This window comes from Rhipicephalus microplus, chromosome 10, assembly GCF_043290135.1.
Source record: "Rhipicephalus microplus isolate Deutch F79 chromosome 10, USDA_Rmic, whole genome shotgun sequence".
Classification (NCBI taxonomy): domain Eukaryota; kingdom Metazoa; phylum Arthropoda; class Arachnida; order Ixodida; family Ixodidae; genus Rhipicephalus; species Rhipicephalus microplus.
The window spans coordinates 18,704,757-18,718,974 of record NC_134709.1 but is presented as its reverse complement, the minus strand read 5'-3'; the positions used below and the strand labels follow the sequence as shown (position 1 = coordinate 18,718,974).

Genomic DNA, 14,218 nt, shown 5'->3' with positions numbered 1-14,218 from the left:
CTTTTAATTGAGTTGAAACGTTAGCGAACGCAAACAATACTGAGAAATTGTAGAGTAGTTACAATATTAGAAACTTTATTTACTATTTTTAGTTATGACGTTTTCAGACTTGGTGTCGCCCTAATCGCAAGTGTGGTGTCATGGCTGCTGGTGGTTGTCTGCTGGTGGTTGTTTCCGTCGGTTCGCTAGGTTCTCCGCCAAGTCAGCCAAGTTAAGGACGACTTCTCATGTGCATAGTCTTATTTTGGAGTTCGAAATGCTCTCAAGCTCTTGTGCCGATATTGTTGCTTCGTTTTTATGCCGTTGCTACCGGCTTAAGCGACGTTGAAGCGCGAGGAACCAAGCCGGCGCAGTTCTGGTGGTTCTGTTGGCGCAGGTCTTGCGCAGCTCCAATACGTTTGGTGACTGTCAAACACTGCAGCATTCGCTGCGAAGTGAGAACGGAAACGTTCGAAGACAGCGAGTGTATTCCTTCGTGGCGAACTCCCGAACCTCCTCAAGGGGCTTTGCACGATGAGCTACAATCTACAGACAGTCGAGGCTGTAAGTACGCGTCGGCGAATTTCAGTTTCTGGCTCCGTATCTTCAACCTAAAAATGCAAGCTTAGGAATTCACCGCCCTCGCCTAGATTCAAGTTTGCTGTATGATTAGTTGAGAGTGGGTTTATGACTACTCCGAAATATGCTGTTCGCATTTTCGAAGTTTAAATGCGCCGCTCGTCCGGTTGACAGTTCTGACGCATGAAGTCGTTGTTGATGTATTGTAGGTACCCTCTTAGTCGCCCCCTTGAGGCAACTATGGCAGTACCTACAATAGCCCAACAATGCTTAGAAAGTTGCACCGAAACTAGCAGGTCTAAACACGGAGTTCTTAACTGAGGCATAGTACCACTGCCATAGCCAGGGGTACCCCCAGGCTACGTTATTGTTAAGTGGGAAAAATTAAAAAAAGGGGGAGTAACTAAGGCTACCCCCGTTACGCCTCCCTCCCCTGACGTGTGTGTATTTTGCATGTGCCACACACACACACACACAGGTTGACAAATATCTTGGAACTTGCGCAGATTCACTTAACGGATGTATTCTGCTCTTGTAGCTCGCTGAAATTTTTCTCATCGTACTCTCTCATTGAACTCTTTCTCAATTGGGCTCACTCGAAAATTCTCCAGCATATTGTTTGCTGGACTTGCTGAGACTCGCAGTTTCGTCAGAGTCTGAGAGTCTACTCAAGGTCCACAAGTCCAAAATAAGCAATTCTTCTTAACTACATTATCTCACATAATCTATGCTCTAGGATAAGCCTTTTGATTTTGAATCTACAATTACAACTTGTCAGTGGTTTCAAACGAGTAAAGACGTTTTTATGAAATACGTGACTCGCACAATATTGTTCCATCAAGAAATCCCTTTGAAGGAGTTGGCATTGGGAAGTCATGGCACCCCCATGCAATAAGGTATCTGTGAATATATTAGAGCATATATGCCAGCCAATATAAAACTGATAGTAATGCGGATAGGTGAGTAGACGAGACTATAGATTGGCAATTAAAGGCGGAGCTCGCTCAAACTTGCTCAAAAAATATATTTTGTACTTAGGGCTTACACGGATTCAGACTTGCCAATACTGTCCTCAACTGGACTCGCTCGGACTCAAACTGACCAAAATGTTACTCGGACTCTCGCCAAAATGTTACTCAACCGGACTCTCTCAGACTCACCAGTCTGAGTAAGCAGACTCATGAGTGAATTGGCTGGTCTATCCATACAGACACACGCAGGAACGTATCTGAAGTATGCTTAAAACCACTTTCCCCCGAAAAAAAAAAATTCTGGCTACTCTGTTGTGCAGCATAATAAAGGGTCTTAAATGCGTGGTAACTTGCCAACTAAAGAGGGTGTTGCTAAGCTAAAGGTCACTGGTTCGAACCTTGGTCGCAGTAGTCTCATTTCAGTGGGGGCAGCAACATATATTTATAGCCGGATGCTAAGGCACCAACATAAAGCAGGATGCTAAGGCACCGGGGTACTGAGACTACGGTGCATGTTTGAAAAGCCCCAGGTGGGTGAAATCAATCCAGAGTTCCACAGTATGGGAATTATGATTATATCATCGAGGTGTAAAACTGTCATTTGTTATTTCTCATAAGTATTGAATCTAACGAAGACAGATGAGCCCCCTCCCCTTGAAAATTTTACTTCTTTCCTTTATGATTGTACTGGGGTTTTGCCATGTAAGGCCACTAATTTTTTTGCTACGGCATATCACGTCATGTATTTCTTTTGCGTGGTAGAGCTTTAGTAAAAGTAGCTGTGGATAGTTTTTGTGACCTGCCAATTTGTGATGTGCAGGCTCTGAGCCAGCTTTACAGTAACATGGGTGCTGGCTCTGCCGAAGCGAATCAGTACCTGACTGCGATGCAGGCTTCAGAGCAAGCGTGGGACATTGCATGGAAACTTCTTGATATAACTAAGGTATGACAATTTTGAAGTTTTTTGGCAAGCTTCATACCCGTGCCACATGGGCCCAGGATATGACATTCAGCAATGGCACTAATTTGATGCATCACATTTTTTTTGGTGGAGCTGCCACATGTGTTAGTTTATTGCCATTTGACCTGATGTTGATAACAGTGACTTTTGAAGTCTGGAATCTTGGAGCACTAATAATATGAACGTGGGTCTTATCCAATCTAAATTGTGTTCAAGGCTATTGGAATGTAGAATTCAGTCTACTATGGTGTCGCTGAGTTGAATTTGTTGCGGTATTTTATGGTATTTCAACCACAGCAACTTCAGCCATTGCATGTTGAATCTGTAGCCCAGAGTCAAAGATGGCACCTGTGATTTATTGTCATTGTTAGCTGAATTTCTCTGTTGTGAAACTATAGAATGACAGATTTGTTAAATAATGTATAAAATATTTTTGACACAATAGAAAAAAATTGAGAGTATCCATTTCTCAGTCAAATGAGCTCTAACAAAGGCATTGGAAATGAATGGCATTAAAGTAAAGCTGAAGAGGTTTTGGAATTCTATGAAAGTTTTGGTTAGCAAGGACAGTCGTTACTGTCGACGATGTCATAACTTTTTCCATGGCTGTTGCCACAGGAGCTTTAGAATGCTTGGAAGAAAAGCTTTGTCTTACTCCATCCATGCGGGGTTGTTGAAAGCATGTGCTGGGCAGAAAAAACCACGCTTTCAAGGAACCGAAGACAACCTAAGTTGTCTTCGGTTCCTTTTGGCGTAGCCATGCTACACTTTGACAAAAGGTTGCCACAACTCACTGATCTGAACTGCGAAAGCGCCGTTTATGTGACGAAGGCTGAAACAAGTATAGCAAAGCTAAAGGTTCTGCTGCTAGATCACAATATACAAAATAAAAATAGCGAAGTACTCTATGAACAAGTTTTTTTTTTTTTTTTTTTTTGCATGAGAACTCATGCAGAGCTTTTCCGATTCAGCGATTGTCCTTCAATGCTTCGAAGTGATATCCTTTAGATGTGAGGCATCTTATGCTGGTGGCTTGTGTTCCTTGTACTGCTAAGTCTGCCCACCCCCCTTTTCTGCTCATGCGCGGTCCCCTCCCCTTCTCTCACCTCGCAACACCGACGCAGGCACCGTCTGCTAGCCAGTTAAAAACCGACTGCTCGTGCTGCACAATCGTTCACTGGCCACGTTGTGTATGTAGGCACTGGATCTTGACCTCCAAGGTAGTGAAATTCTCCTCTGCGTTGTTGAACAATGTAAATTCACAGCGTGCGCGTTAACTAAAAGCGAACTACTGGCCTCTGTGTCCAATCGAAGTCTTCTGTCTCTTGTTGCCAGTTAGCGGTGATTAGCATGTTCTAGTACGAAACACCGGTCCATCATTGCATGCTTTGCGCCTCCCCTGGTTTCTCTCCCGCACAACCCCGCAGTGAGCGCCACTGTTAACGCCGTCGCCAGTGTAAGCCTTAGTGCTTGCTGCTTCACATCCACACAAGGTTCCCTTTAGCAAGATACACTGTAATTTTTTTTCTAAGTGCTTCAGCTTCCCTTTAAGGAGAATGCCACCTGATTTGTCTGTGTGGCACCGCACAAATGGCATTAAATTTCAATGCATTGAGAAGTGGATGCCAGTCTCTGAGCCAATGTGGAACAGGCATTAAAGAGACACTGATCAAATAAATAGTTTCATAATTGTTACTCTCTGTCGTTAACGTAAAGCTGCTATTACCAAATAAGAACAGTTATTACGATGTCTTTGTTTCTGCAATAGCTCATCGGGACCGCACTTGGTAATGTGTGATCAGCTGCCGATCGTTTTATTTCAGTGTCTATGGCACTTCATTGGCATGACAAAACTCGCACGAATCTGGCTTTATAAGGCCTGCCTAAACATCGGCGAACAATTCTTTTGAGAAATACAGAACATGAACAAAATAAGCTGTAGAGTAAACAGAAGTCTGAGGCTTGATTTAAAAGTTCCTCCTAATATTTTATGTCTCAAGAAATGCTACACAATAATCTAAAGGAACTAAAGCACGAAATTGGCAAGTTTTGATACTATGCTATAGAAACATGGCCTACTAAAAAAAAGTAACAAAAGCTATGGAATTCGGCTCTGCATCTATTCATTCTAAAGCTTTGGCATAAAATTTGATATTAACCTTCATGTTATACTCGGGCTGTTATTTTACTCCTGCTATATTAGTGGTTCGCCGAGTTACTTATGGCTGTAGCTTCATCTCTCTTGCAGACACCACCTAGCAGACAAAACCTCTGTTCGAGGTTCGCTTTCAGTGCATGTGGTTTCTTTTGCAGACTTCGTCACACTCGATATTATAAGGCAATAAATGGCTGCCCAGTTAAAGGGACACCAAAGAGAAACAATGATTTAATTTAGATTGATAAACTGTACTATGATCGATCCAATGCCACATGTGTAACGGTCATAAGTTTATCATTAGATGAGAAAATCAAGGCCGAAGTTTCAGTTCTAACTTTCGTGCTTAAATCCCTGCACGGGACGTAAAGAATTCCAAAATGTAATTTCGGTATTCTCGTGGCATTGGCTTGGTGAAATTTTCTGACACTTCATATGCTAGGTCTATGGTGCCCACAGATGACAGTGTACTTCATTTTTTGTCGAGTAAAGTGTGCAGGTCCCATTAGACGCCTTCAAAATTTACATCGCGGTGTGCGGTGCAGGAGTGTCATGATGGCATCTGCACCGTGTTTTCTCACCTGCCAAGTGTCATGTTGCGGTAAGAGGGGTGTTTTCGGGATTATGAAATTGCCATGCCGCTGTGGTGTAGTGGCTAAGGTACTCCTCGGCTGCTGACCCGCAGGTCTTGGGATCGAACCTTGGCTGCGGCGGCTGCATTTTTTTGGAGGCAACAATACTGTAGGCCCGTGTGCTCGGATTTAAACAACCACAGACGTTAAACAACCACAGATGGTCTAAATTACTGGAGCCCTTAATTACAGCATCTTTCATAATCATATGGCGGTTTCGGGACTTTAAACCGTTCTACTTTCATCATCATCATCATCAGCCTGACTACATCCACTGCAGGACAAAGGCCTCTCCCGTGTTCCGCCAGTTAACCCGGTCCTGTGCTTGCTGCTGCCAATTTATACCCGCAAACTTCTTAATCTCATCTTCCCACCTAACCTTCTGTCTCCCCCTAACCCGCTTCCCTTCTCTGGGAATCCAGTTAGTTACCCTTAATGACCAGCGGTTATCCTGTCTACACGCTACATGCCCGGCCCATGTCCATTTCCTCTTTATTTCAACTATGATATTTTTAACCCTCGTTTGTCCCCTAATCCACTCTGCTCTCTTTTTGTCTCTTAAGGTTACACCTACCATTTTTCTTTCCATTGCTCGCTGCGTCGTCCTCAATTTAAGCTGAACCCTCTTTGTAAGTCTCCAGGTTTCTGCTCCGTAGCTAAGTACCGGCAAGATACAGCTGTTATATACCTTTCTCTTGAGGGATAGTGGCAATCTACCTGTCATAATTTGGGAGTGCTTGCCGAATGTGCTCCACCCCATTCTTATTCTTCTAGATACTTCAATCTCGTGATTCGGCTCTGCGGTTATTACCTGCCCTAAGTAGACATTACCTGCCCTAAGTAGTTTTACTCTACTAATAAGCAAAAAATCGTTCTGATCTTTATTGTCTCTCTAATGCTTGCTTAGTACCTTTTTGATAATCTGTAGGCTACGCAGTGTAAAAACGCTCTTCCTGTCCAAATTGATGTTGATAAACCTGGAGTAGACATCGAGGATCAAAGTAGATTTTCTCTCTTTCTTTGTTTCGTCGCTCCTGCAGCCAGTGGAGGTTCAGTACTTCGGCGCGACAACCTTGCACACAAAGATTTCACGATACTGGTACCAGCTGCCACAACGAGAGTACGAAAGCTTGAGGAACCGGTTGTTGCAAGCCATGGTTGACTATGCACTGGGCCCGAGGCTCGTCCTGACCAAAATTTTGGTGGCGGTAAGTATTGCAGAAGAAATACAGTGGTGACTGTTTGGGAAACTCGTCGGTACATCCGCTAACCAGTTTTGAAGGATTGGAACGATAAATTTCCTTTTATCTTTTTATTTGCTGCTCCTCTGTCTATTTACTAAATAAAGTTGATTGATTGATTGATCGAAATTTAACTTACTGGTAATGCAGAAGTAATAGCTTAACATCTTTGTTCTTTATTTGTATAATAAAATATGAGTTTATACATACCCTGTGAACTTTTGTCTTTTGAAAGTGTGTATACGGGGAGGGGGTAGGGGGCTTGCATTTGCTGGAGTAAAAAATACTATTGTTACACTAACTGTAACTCGAGCACAGCTTTTCTGACATGTGGGCTTAACACGGAATCGTGCTAATAGTTTTGTTTTATTTTACCAGTTGGCCTCGTATGTTGTGAACACAATTGGGAACTTCTGGCCTTCCGCAATTGACGATCTACTAGCATCGTTACGACCACAACTGTTCACAATTCTGGCAGTGAGTGAGTTAGTTCACTTCCAGGTAAAGTATTTCTTTCTAAAATTCGTCTTGACTTCAATATAGCAGGCATGGGATGGCATCAAGAGATGTGCTTAACTATGGGCAGGTGTTGCATTGAGCATAATGGCGTGAAATAGGGAAGGCAAGTTGGGTTAAGTTAGACCTTGACAAGGGAAAAGATGTGTCATATGTCTTCTTGACAAATAATGATCACTTGGCTGATTGGAGGTTGTGCGAGTCTTGACCAAAAGGTTTCCATTTCAGCCTGACCACCTCCTGAAAATTCTGCTGGATCTACTGACCTTCATCCCTGAGGAGGTACGTGATTAAATGATTAACTCAATGGCTGCGTTTTTCTGCCAGCCACCTCACTGAATGGCCGGTAGCAAAACGACAGTGCCAAAGGTTTCCAGATGTTCAATTGCCAAGCAGTTCACGAACCATAGCCAGTAGAACAGCAAAAAAAAAAAAAAAAAAAAAAAAAAAAAAAAAAAGTTCTTTGGAGACATTGGCACACTCTGGGAATCTGAATACCTGGTCGTGAATGTGTTTTTTTTTGTTGTTGGAGCTCACTTACGTTGGACCTTTAACGCTGACTCTACGTGGTTTGGTAGCATGTGCCATGCACGGTTTCAATGTTGGAAAGCCTCGTTGCCATCTTACAATTCACTGCACCAGTTTCAAAAGGTGCTAGCGTCAATACTAGCCATTCGAGTGCTGGTGCGAAGATACTTCTAAGTAGACCAGACATTTATTCCTGCACTGAAAGGCACCCTGCAATACTTTTGCTAATAATCGTCAAATGGCTTCACTAAAATAGCTAATTGCCTCACAAACAGACAATCTCGAACATTTTGAGAATCCATCAAGTAGGAGCACAGTTAGAGGAATTTGCTGCATGCTTTAAGTGTTTTTCTTCTCCTTTCATACCCGAGAGCATGCCGAAAAATGTGAATGATGGGGGACGATGAGGGGCCAAAAAGATGCGCCCCTTCATCAGCGTGCGCAACGTCCTCGAGCACTTTTTTTTCTTTTGGACGCGCTGCTTAATTACTTCAATGTAACCGGAACCCGTGTGCAGGCACGCTGCGACATTCTATGGCAACTTCTTTAATTGTTCCTCCATGATGCTCAAATCAGCCAGCTGTCGGGATTTTTAGTCCATGGCGCAGAAATTTGAGTATATGGTGTCATTTGCAGAGAGAACAGGGAGTGATTTCTAGCCAATGTTGAGAATTATCTCTTAATTCCAGACCACGTTCTGTGCCATAATGTTTATCTCCCATTTTCTGAGAAGCCTTGACTACCGATTGGTACACTGAAAGTTTTGGAGGGCCTCTTGAATGCCAAGGAAACTTGTGTGTCAAAGCAGCAGAAAAAAAAAGAGGCAGTGCAGGACATGGCAACAAAGGCATCAACAGTTGTCAAACATAGCATGTTATTTCACGAAAGAGCTTGTCTTAGTGGGGTGCCATCAAGCCCCTGTACATGCTTTTGATTCAGAGGAGTCTTTCCAAGTATATAAGGATGAAGCTGTTCACATTAGTTGAAACTCTGTCTTTCTAGCAAAAAAATTTTTGCCAATCTTTTGGCAATCTATATTGTTACAGCTGCAGTCAACAGAGCAGTTGATGAGAGGCCCAAGTCGGAAGTTGTTGGAAGAATCTGGTGGCAAGATCGTGGCCTTCATCAACAGACTTGCAGTGCTAAACACTGATGCCCTGGGCTGCCTCTCCTCATGGTCCCAGCTGGCCTTCGTCCCGGAACAGCACTTGGTGTTGCTTCCACGAGTACTCGCATGCGTCCGGAATGCCGAGTTTTGCCGCCCGGCCGTCGAACTGTTGACCGTCATTGCCGGACAACCGGACCTTCACAAGTGGGTGGCTGCCAGTCCTGGCAGTGAATGTGCTGCTGCTTGTTTTTGTTTGTTTGTGAGGGCAGGCCATTAGTAAGTCCTAATTCAGTCAGCAATTTTATTGGGTATGAATGACTAAAAACTGATCCTAGCTGTTGTTATGCTGTATCCACCAATAACACTCAGTGATTGGTCAAAATCTTCCCCACCATGCCCACTGTGCCCATTGGTTTCTGGATTCAACAGTTATCCAAATACAAGACAGGCCAATTAAAAGCCAGTTACACTTAAGGGGAGACTCTGGTGTTCTAAAAAAATTTTCTGTTTATTATCATATTCAAATGAAATTTTCAGGCAATGTATCTTTTAAGCTGCTGTGAAGACATATGCAATCCATTTTCTTTTATCTCGAGTAGTTTTAGAGATATTGAATAAATAATGAATCATTGAATTGCCCAATTATTCTGCAATTTAATCATTAAACATCCTTGAACACTTTATATGGACATAAAAACATCCTTGAACACTTTATATGGACATAGTCTAGAATAATCAAGGATCACAACTATACTATCACTATAATTTTAGCTCTATTTTTATAAAAGTTATTGCCATATGTAATATAATGGTTGGGAACATGAGAATTTTTATGAGATTTATCAGCACATAAAAAATTTTCTCTTGACTAAATATAAATTTTAGTTGTCTTATTGTGTATAGGAACTCGTAAGCTGTCAATTGCAACAAGAATCGTTGAAATCTGATCACTAGATCAAAAGATACTGTGGGCAACAGTATAGCACATAGGCAAAAAACTGATTTTGAGAAAACACAAAAAGTTTGAAGACTATATATAGGTTTAATTCTTGCCAAAAAAGCAACAGATGGGAGTCCTTTTTGTTCTAGAAGCCACCAGGCTTATAATCACCATCACTCTCTTTCACACTCTTCTTCATGGCATTCTTGAAGTCTTCTGCTCTGGTATTCTTTTTGTCACATGCCGCTAGCCGCTGCTGGTCCTTTTCCAGACATCTTTCAACATCTGTGTTGCCTTGGTTCAAATGCAGCTCCTTCAAAATGGCCTCAGAAGCACGTTTCTTTCCAGCATTGAACCGAGCAACCCCACTTTCGCAACAGCAGTTTCGACTGTGAAGAGCGAGGCGTGCTTGGTTTTTGGTACAAGCGACCAGATCACTGAATGGAGGCTCTCATTCGAGTTTTGAGTTTTGCCTCTTTGGCAGCGCTCCAACAGCTTTCGATTTGAGAGGCGAGTGTACACTGGAAGGAGCGCTTCTGCAACATATTCCGGGAGGTCGTACCGATGCTTAGGAGCAGCCTGCTGCCTTGCCACTGCCTTGTTGTGGGCACACCCTGAGTCTTCTCCCTTTGGGCACCGTGAATGTTGTGGCTTTGCATCAGTAGAAGTCACATGATAGTAAGTGGCAAGGACAGCATTCTCCATCTCATCGATGTTTCCCTGGTGTGCCTTGAGTGCCCAACCATAATAATTTGTAAGCTTCGTTACAAGCTCAGCGGTGAGCTTTCCTTTGCCACCGAGGCTTGGCCGACCTTCCCCCTTGCTCTCCTGCAGGAGGTGTCTCAGTGCAGCACCCATCCTTTTATGTATATGATTTATGCAATCCTCCTTTTCGATAGCCACGAAGCCGTACACCTGCTCCTCCTGAAGGCTGTTGAAAGCGCGGCTATCGCCATCGCACAACATCGTTGTGTAGCGTTGTGTAGCTTCAGTGGGCATGGAACTTCGGCAAAGATGTACACGCATCTGACACCCTTCTGTTATATTGTGCAGGTTAGTTCACCGGTTTCCCTCTATGCTAAAAAAACAAACAACATTTGTTTGCTGATGCTTCCATGCCCACAAGTTTTGCTTATGTCCATTTGTGAGTGCGTTCATGTCGTTAGGCTTCTGGCTATGTCCGGCGATGTTGAGGAAAACCCGGGCCCGCCAAAAGAAGATACGGGGAAGCAATACAACGAGTTAATCTCGTTGATTAAGGGGCTGCACTCTAAGATAGACGCAAAACACGAAGAACTTATGGAATCCATTAACGAAGTTAGAGAAGCGCAAGTGTCTCTTGAACAAAAAGTGGCAGAATTAGACAGCCGATTATGTGCAGTTGAGGAATGTGTCCGGGTCTCAGACAGCGAGCCGAATCGTCAACGGGTACCGGAGGTACTTTCGGTTAACAAGCGTCTTGACGAACTTGAAGATCGTTCTCGCCGAGAAAACTTGATTTTTTATGGAATAGAAGATTGCGATTCGGAAACGTGGGCGCAATCAGAAGAAAAAATTTGCCAAATCCTCAATGAAACTCTGAAGCTAAACTTGGGAAGTAGCGACGACCGCATATCCCGCGCGCACAGGCTAGGCAGATTCGTAGTTGGCAAATCTCGACCAGTGATCGTAAAATTTGCTTCTTTTAAGTTCCGAGAAAGCATACTGCAGTCTAGAAGTAGTCTTCGCGAGTCTCATGTGTCAATCAGCGAGGATTTCTGCCGCGCAACAAGAAGCGTGCGCAAGAAGCTTTTTGAATTCGGCAGGGCGAGTGGCGAGAAGTATACCGTCAAGTACAATAAGCTTTACATCAACAAAAAGTGCTTTGTGTACTCTCCGGTGACCGACAGCGTTTGTGAGCTGCATACAAATGCGCAGAACTCATCAGAAGCTTCGTCCTCCGCTACGCATGCCGACGAAGATACGCTCTTATCCTAACAAAGTTCACCCCTCGGCTACTTATCGTAACTACTCAGTTTTATATTCTAACGTACGAAGTGTTCTTAACAAACGGGATGCATTATCTTCAATTTTTGATGACTGCGCCGCCGATGTTGTAGTGTTAACGGAAACCTGGCTTACCCCTAATATTGCAAGTGTAGAGCTGTTCGATTGTGAAAATAATTATACCATTTACAGATGTGATAGAGAAGAATCGCCAGGAGGTGGTGTACTTATAGCCGTAGCTGATTATATAGTTTCTAGCCATATAGTAATAGCATCACCTTTAGAATTTGTCTGTGTTTCCCTCCATGTCAACTATCAAAATGTCATATTTTGTGGCTGTTACCGCCCTCCGAGTGCGACGCCAGAGTTTTGTGAGCAACTGCATGATGCTTTGAATGATATTGTCAAAAGGCACCCGCATACACCTGTTTTTATTCTAGGCGATTTTAACTACCCGAAAATAAACTGGTCACTTCCTTCCTGTTCATTAAGCTCACTTTCAGCCGACAGTTTACATTTCGTGGAACTGTGCGAAGACTTTAACCTTACCCAACTCGTAACGCAACCAACAAGAATGGGCCCCAATTCATCAAATGTTCTTGATCTGATTCTCACCACTGTACCTGACCTTGTCCATTCTATTTCATATATCCCAGGCATAAGTGACCATTGTTTCGTGCACTTCAATCTAACAGGTTCTTTAAGGCGTCGGTCAAACAATTGCAAAACAATAAGAGACTACTCACGCGGCGATTATGACTCAATCAACAGTGAACTCGAATCGAATTTTGAGAGCTTTGCTGATGGCTTCTTTGATCGCAGCGTTCAACAAAACTGGAACTTGTTCAAAATGAAAGTTGAATCTTTAATCACGCGATACATTCCCACATACGTTATCAAGGGTCGCCAACGCCCCCCTTGGTTCTCAACTGACTTAAAAAAATTGCGGAATAAAAAGAAACGGTTGTTCCGTCAGGCAAAGCAGACTAATTCGTTAGCCCGTTGGCACGTGTACAAATCTGTCCTTTCCGAATACAGAGCAGCTATCAGGGAAGCCAAGCGCGTTTTTCTTAATGATACCCTTCCTTCAATTCTTGTAACCAACCCTTCTAAGTTTTGGAAAACTGTTAAACCTAGGGAAAAGATAAACATTTCGCTTACGAACTCAGATGGGCAGCCAGTTCGCTGTGAAGAGTGTTGCATTGCATTAAATGATTTTTTTGTTACTTCTTTTTCAAGTTGTTCTGCTTCTGCGTTGCCGCAAATGCCTAGTCGTGATTTTTTACCCATGTATCCTGTTACCGTTGATGCCGTTGGAGTGCAAAATTTAATTCACAAGCTTAAGTTATCCTCTTCTTGTGGCGTAGATGAAATCAACTCAAAGTTTCTAAAAAACACTGCATTGTATTCATCAATTTACTTGTCCTTAATCTTTTCGCAATCTATTCAGACCTCCACTTTGCCGCTTGACTGGAAGGTGGGGAAGGTGGTCCCTCTGCACAAATCTGGTAACACACAGTCTCCTCTCAATTACAGACCAATTTCCCTAACCAGTGTTCCTTGTAAAATGTTAGAACATATAATTTACTCCAACCTTGTCTCATTCCTAGAATCAAATTCTTTTTTTACTCCCTACCAGCACGGATTCCGAAAAAGTTACTCATGTGAATCTCAACTTCTTTATTTTACTAATGACATAGGATCGGCTTTAGATCGCGGCTCACTTGTGCATTGCATTTTTCTTGACTTTCAAAAAGCTTTCGATAAAGTACCTCACCAATTACTCCTCCTGAAAATTAGTGCCTTAAACATTGACCCGAACATTCTTAAATGGATTGAATGCTTTCTGACTAATCGCACTCAGTTTGTAACAACTAATGGCTATAACTCACCTCTTTCTAAAGTAACATCCGGCGTACCCCAAGGTTCCGTATTAGGCCCTTTGCTCTTTCTTATATATATTAATGATCTCCCAGACAGCATTAACTCCGCTATAAGGTTATTTGCAGATGATTGTGTAATTTACCGCGAAATAAACAATGAATATGATAACCAATTTCTACAGTCAGACCTTGACACTGTCTCAACCTGGTGCAATAAATGGCTTATGACACTCAACTCTAACAAATCTAAATGCATGTCAATAACCCGGCGATCTACTTCTCCCCCCTGTACCTACAGAATTAACGCCGTTCCCCTCCAGCATGTCTCTTCATATAAGTACCTCGGCGTTTACATTACCAACAATCTATCTTGGCACACGCATGTTACCTACATCTGTAATAACGCTAACCGAACGCTAGGATACTTACGCCGCAACTTTTCTCGCGCTCCGCTGTCCCTCAAAATTCTATTATACCGATCACTAATTCGCCCAAAGCTTGAGTACGCGTCCGCTATATGGGATCCCGTGCAGCAAAATTTAATTAACGCGTTAGAATCTGTTCAGAACCGCTCAGTTCGGTTCATTTGTTCTAATTATTCCCGTACTGCTAGCATATCAGAAATGAAATCTAACCTTGACCTACCCAATTTAACTGTCCGGAGGAAACTGGCGCGACTGCATTTTTTTCATAAGATATTTTTTCACAATCCATCAATGAAGCGAGACCTCATTTCACA

General features: G+C 42.9%; 1 protein-coding gene across 5 annotated transcripts in view; it reads left to right on the top strand.

Moving 5' to 3' along the window:
• The window catches only part of cdm (importin-13-like protein cdm), a 56,550-nt gene that overhangs the window by 4,263 nt on the left and 38,069 nt on the right, over window positions 1-14,218 (top strand). The window contains exons 1-6 of one of the 5 annotated variants that reach the window (XM_037432609.2): window positions 136-543; window positions 2,350-2,472; window positions 6,318-6,485; window positions 6,897-6,995; window positions 7,263-7,316; window positions 8,609-8,874. In XM_037432609.2, the coding sequence (XP_037288506.2) occupies window positions 514-543; window positions 2,350-2,472; window positions 6,318-6,485; window positions 6,897-6,995; window positions 7,263-7,316; window positions 8,609-8,874 (740 nt within the window). In that variant the 5' untranslated portion in view covers window positions 136-513. Of the gene's footprint in view, window positions 1-135; window positions 544-2,349; window positions 2,473-3,288; window positions 3,711-6,317; window positions 6,486-6,896; window positions 7,020-7,262; window positions 7,317-8,608; window positions 8,875-14,218 lie in introns of those variants that run through there. The other 4 variants (XM_037432608.2, XM_075875189.1, XM_075875188.1 and 1 more) reach the window with 4 other exon arrangements.